The sequence below is a fragment of the Rhinolophus sinicus genome, linkage group LG06, assembly GCF_036562045.2.
Source record: "Rhinolophus sinicus isolate RSC01 linkage group LG06, ASM3656204v1, whole genome shotgun sequence".
Lineage (NCBI taxonomy): Eukaryota > Metazoa > Chordata > Mammalia > Chiroptera > Rhinolophidae > Rhinolophus > Rhinolophus sinicus.
Window position 1 is genome coordinate 31103735 of NC_133756.1, and position 6000 is coordinate 31109734.

The 6000-nt window shown below is 45.8% G+C and overlaps 1 protein-coding gene across 3 annotated transcripts in view; it reads left to right on the top strand.

Moving 5' to 3' along the window:
* The window catches only part of PGM1 (phosphoglucomutase 1), a 54330-nt gene extending 49108 nt beyond the window's left edge, over positions 1 to 5222 (top strand). For all 3 annotated transcript variants that reach the window (XM_019731548.2, XM_019731556.2, XM_019731539.2), the window contains exons 10-11: positions 2100 to 2234; positions 4553 to 5222. In XM_019731548.2, the coding sequence (XP_019587107.1) occupies positions 2100 to 2234; positions 4553 to 4642 (225 nt within the window). In that variant the 3' untranslated portion in view covers positions 4643 to 5222. The remainder of the gene's footprint in view (positions 1 to 2099; positions 2235 to 4552) is intronic.
* Positions 5223 to 6000: the final 778 nt, after the last annotated feature.

Genomic DNA, 6000 nt, shown 5'->3' on the forward strand with positions numbered 1-6000 from the left:
AGTGTATGTGCAGAAAGGAGCCCCAGAATCAAAAAAAAGTGGAGAACTGCCTTAGGTAGCAATCCCCCTCTTTACTCTCATGAGATTATAGCAGAAAGCCAGAGTGTCATTATTATAGACTGATACATTCTAATTTCTAAAAAAGAAGAAAAAAATAGATAAGCCATTCACAGAGACATTATCTGTTATCTGCAGCACGTGACTTGCAGCCACCCCTAACACAGCTATTGGGTAGCACATGACAGTTGAGAACCTAGCCCATGTCTGGATGAGACAGAGCTGTTAGGGTTTCCCTCTTTAGGTGCCAGGGGTCAAGGCTGCAGGCTGGGTCCGCCCTTCTCCTGGCTTCTCAGGGCCCAGGGTCCTCTCTCTGGTTCTGTTGTCATCACAGAATGGACTCATCTCTAATAACTTAGAAACAGGGGTCATAAAGAGGAAGTTGAAGATTCTGTTACAGCTTTCCAGTTTGCTTTTTCCCGATAGATTCAGATTTTTGGCCTGGTCCTTCTCAAGGCATCTGACAGGCTTTGGAGGAAAAGGCATGTGAAGTTTATTTAAAATTTCTCTCTGGAGAGCAGGTAGTGCATGAACGACTGTCGGTGCCTGGGTGTTACCCTCCTCAAAATTCTAGCATGGTGGCTTTTCTTCCGTATGCCTTTTCACCATCCGTGAGAACTTTGGGTCCAGTATGGACGATTGTAAATTATGTGTGAGATATTCAGGAAAAGAGAAGCCTGGGGTGGAGGAGGGGGGTGGGTGTAGAAAAGGGAAGGGTAGGGCCCAAGGGATGGCAGAGCAGAACTGAGCAAAAGTTTTCGCAGTAAAGCCTTCAGAGAGAGAACAGATGTTTAGGAAAAGTAACCCCCTACCCTGCACTGCATCCAGACTCTGCTAGCAGGGAGGAGAGGAGCGGAGGTGTGAGAGGGTGTCGGCGTAAGCAGAGGTGCTGCTGTCTGCGCTCTGTGAGGAAGAAGGCAGCCGCTCCACATCCTATCTGAAGAAAGTCTAAGCATTTAGATGGAAGACCAGGTAGGAGGGAAAGTCTTCTGAAGTAGACATAGCATCTGCGATCTAGTGCAAAGAATTTAGAAGCTTCCATTTGAAACCGTGGGAGAAGGAGACCAATCCTGGAATGTTTGTAGGAAGCAAGACATGGTGAATGGGAATGAACTATATCTTCCCATGATGACTAACTGGGGAATGTTCTGTTTATCAGCTGTCTCCATTGCTAAATGGCAAACACTGGATGGGGTTTGGTGACACATAGCAATGAGGAGTAGTATAGTATCTTTCCTTCTGGTCGGCCTTTGGCTTTACACAAAGCTCTTCTCTTTACAGAAGAACTGACAGACTCATGAAGACGGAAGGGTCCCCAGATAACTGTCTTCCACAGTCTTCTTACCTCATGCCGCAGAATATCTACCCAGGAGCCCCTAGCCTTTTCCTCTGAAGCAAGATTATTGGGGATGAAACATGTTGCCAGGGAGGGAAAGGAGAGGGCAGCAGAGAGAGGGGGCGGGGCTTGGCATTGTACCCCCACGGACCCACTTTGTGTCTTCAGGCATTGGTAATAGCCAGTCTCTGCCATTTGGGGCACTCTTAGGGGTTCTCTGTCAGTGTTTTGCAAAGAATTCTTTCTCTGATCTGCTTGAAACCTCTTCTGCTCCGATTTCAGCCCATTCTGTCCGTGTTTCCCTCCTGATCTGGGGATCGAATTTTTGCGTCGGGCAGCTTATTTATTTATTTACTTTATTAAGCTTCAAACAGGAGTGGGTAGTCCATAAATTATAGGGAAGCATGGAAGGGAGGGTGGGCCTGTTGTCACCTGGCCTCCCTGGGATCAGGTCTCCCGCCTGACCCTGTGAATGCTTCTCCCCCATGAGATCAGCCCCCATTGCGTGGATGCAGTGAGAGATTGACCAAGGGCAGACGCATGGGCCTCAGCTGCTTCCATTTATCAAGAATCGAATCCCCCTATGGATCAAGTATAGATGAAATTAGATCTCCAAATGGCCCCCTTATAATTTTCCAGCCTCTCTGATCTCCCAGCCTATGGGAGAAAAAAACAAAAAAAACAAATCTCTGCTTATCTTTCCCAGGGCTTGCGACTCATTTTTGCAGATGGTTCTCGCATCATCTTCCGACTGAGTGGCACCGGGAGTGCGGGCGCCACCATTCGGCTGTACATCGACAGCTATGAGAAGGACCTTGCCAAGATCCACCAGGACCCCCAGGTAAGGCCTAAGCCCTGAGCCCCGACTACTTCTTAGAGAGGATGGTAGTGGTTCCATGGAGCCTGTGTTATCACTGCCCACTTCTCAAATGATTGAACAAGAGTACTCCACTTCCGGCCTGTTTCCTTCAGTGTGTCATAACAGTAGTAATAGCGAACAGGTATCTGAGCATTTCTTATTTGCCAAGCTCTGTTCTAAACCTATTATACAGACATAGTCATTCCATTCTCCAATGAGATAGACTGTGTTATTATTCCTACCACAGGTAAGGGAACCGAAGCACAGAAAGGTTGAGCAGTAGGTTCACGTGCCTGGGAAGTGGCCGCGTCGGGATCAGTCATGTTTCCATCAGCCCCTCAGCTTGCGTTCCGGTCTGTCACTGATCATTTGCCACTTTGCTGGGTCTGATTGCCTGCCCTGGCAGAATACACACTAGTTCTAGGTTTGGTGGAGAGGGAGAGACAGTTTCATGACCCAGCAAGAAACGTCTTTATGGAAGTCTGTGGACTTGCAGCCTGGTGGTTTGGGTTCCTAGTCCCACCCGAAGATTCTCCGGGAATATGTCAGAATGAGCAGGGAGCACAAGAGCCAGCGGTGACAGAGAACTTGGAGCATAGACACGCAAAAAGAGGAGCCAAGGGGAGGCAGCGACACACGGGAGAGTTTCCCCATGTGCGTTCCTTGTCCTGGCAGATGCTCCCCCATCAAAACGCAATAGCCGAGAATGTTTAGGAAGCATTGTGGTCCATTAGCCCCTACTTGTCAATTCACAACACACACCGCACCTTAAGGACTCTCAGAAGCCTTGTTTCAAGATTTCTGTTTAAATAGCGTTCACCAGGCTTATTTTTCCACAAAGCCTTTTTTCTTCTAACACATAGTTAAAATCCTGTGAAACTCACTTAGAAACCCCAGGCACAGTGGTTTTGAGCAGAGGTTTTGGAGTTAAAGAGATCTTGCTTTTTAATTCGGTTGCTTCCTCTTAGCTGTCAGTCCCTGGGCAAGTCGTTTCAATGTTCTGAGACTCGGTCTACGAGTCTGTGAAATGGCAGGATACTGCCTACTTCACCGAGCTGTTATGGGGATTTAAGGAGACAATGGATGCAAAATTCTAAAAACTGAGCCTGACACATAGAGTTTGCTTTTAGGAAAAGTGGCTATTATAGTTGTTTTTATTACAAAAATAGGGAGGTGAGAGGATACTTCACTTTAGCTTTTTTGCCAGGCTCCAGCTTCAGTCATTGCCAGACCTCTGTTGTGTTGCAGGCATCCTTAAAACTTAAACCAAAGGCAATGGTGTCTACATTGTAGACCCACAGAATAATAGAGAAAGAGGAAGGAATTGTGTTTCTTTTTCTTAATGCCTGGCATATGGTAAATGCAAAGAATGAATGAAAGATAAGTTTTTTCCGACTGTAGTCCTTACGAGATGGGAGAGCATTGAAGGGTGTTGGGTGCCCCCAGTGCCCAGGTGTGCACCATTCCAGCTGGAGAGACGCCACAGCCTCAGCACTTTGTTGGGACTGTTGGAGCCCCAAGGAGAAATGGCAAGTGGTGTAGTCAGCAAGTGGAGGGGTCACCAGCTTTCATCCAGGTATCATGAGTTGGTGGAAATTTTGATGAGGAAAAGCAACAGAGGGCAGTAGAAACTGTACTACTCTTGGCTCTGCCCTTGCATCACTTGGTCACGTCACCTCTTTGGATGTCTGTTTCCTCATCTGTGAAATGGGCTGTTCAACTAGATAAGTAGTTTTCATTTTTTAAAAAGTATGAAATATATTTAAGCAATAGTAGAATTTGTGTGTGTTTTTTTTTAAGTGAGAGTTAGACGGGAGGGTGGTGGTGTTGCCTGTTGAAAAGATCTCTCTGGGAACAGTGGGAAACAAATTGGAGGATGCAAAAGTAGATTTGAAAGTACCCTTGTTCCAGGTAAGAGAGAGGACATTGGCTTAGCAAGTCGTATGGCACTGGGATGGAGAGAAACGGGAGCCATTGAGAGATACTTAGGAGATAAAAGAAACTTTGGCTGGTTGATAGATTGGACAAGAGGTAAAGTGTCAAGAATGACTCTTAGTTGTTCCTTTGCTTTCTGTGATAGACCTTGGTGTCGACTCACAGAAATAGAGAATGCTGGGACTAGGTTTTGGGGGAAAGGACATGTCTTTATTTTTAGGCTGGTAGGATTTGAGGAGCCTTTGGGATATCTGAGTAGGCAGTCAGACATATGGGTCAGGAGCTCAAAGGCAGAGTTAGGGCTAGCGCTGTGGATCTGTGTCTAGAGGAAGTGATGGAAAAGGTTCTCTCTGTGTCTCCCTCAGGTCATGTTGGGCCCACTGATTTCCATTGCTCTGAAGGTCTCCCAACTCCAGGAAAGGACGGGACGCACTGCACCCACCGTTATCACCTAAGATGACATCTTAGGCCAGATGCAGTACGTCTCTCCATCCCGGGACCCGCCAAGTCACCTGATTGAAGAGCATGGACAGAAACAATGTGTATTCACCCAGGCTTTTTAGGATTCAGTTTTTCCACTAACCAGTTGTTGATGAATGGTACATTTGCAAAACACTGCCAATTGAGATGCTCATGGGAGCCTTGTGGGAAAGGGGAAAAAAGACCCAGGGGCTTATGCAAATGTCAGTCCCTTTCAAGTCCTTTCACACTGCTGCTGTGACGGTATTGTCTCCTTAGCACCAAGTTCTGTTTACACTACAATGTAAGATAAAGGTTGAACATCAGCTAATGAGGCCATTTTTCATCCTTAGGATGTGCCAATGAAATGACAGTGCAAGTTCCTTTCTCCTTGGTGAACCTTTTCCCCCATTTATTGTTTACATGTAATCCAGCAAAATGCCACTTCTGGTGCCTTTTCTCCAATCAGTTCTTTCCTCAGAGTGAGACGTACTTGTCTACAGATTTCAGCCTTGTTTTGCAGCACAGTCCCATTCACACAAATATTTTGGGATATTAAAGCAAAATAAGCTACTATTTCTTGATGTCTTTTTTTCCCTAACTATAAGATGCTTGTTTGATTTCAGAAAGAAAACAGATTTGTTTTTGAGGGGGAGGGGAAGGGTATTGTATTTTATTTGGACGTTCTCCCTAGGAAAACAACAAGTTCTCTGTGCTAGGTTTTAAAATCCTGCACTCAAGACTGTAATTTCAGGTCTTAGCAGGGTCACCTGAGCCCTGGATCCTTCTGAAGTGGATAAGGTAAGCTTGACACTGTGAACTTGGAATGAGGAAAGGAAGATGATTTTCATGAGGTCTTAAATGGCAAAGCACTGCGTGTGTCTTGTGGTGCTGAGATGTCCCGATGCCTGTTGATGGGATGGAGGCAGAACTCAGAATCCTAGAGCAAGGTGACGAACACTTGCTTGGAGATCTGCAACCCACTGACATCGTACTCATCTCAGAACGTGTGATCCGTGAGTAGATCACAGTGGTTAAAAGCGTAGGCTTGGGAGCCGACAGACCTGAGTTTGAATCCCATTTGAGACCTTGTATCACCTTTGAATATCATTCTCCTCATCTTTAAAATGAGAGTAAAAATAGTTTCAACTCTGTAGGTTTACTGAGAACATGGTGAGTAGACCTGTGAAAAGCAGTGGGCACAGTATCTAGTTCATGGTAGGTTGTCAAATAAGGGGGAACAAGGATTATGGTGACTATAATCTTGTTTCTAGATTTTTAAGTACTGGAAAAACAAAAACTATACCACAAATATTTGCGTGCATTTTATGGTTTGCGAGGCACTTCCACAGTC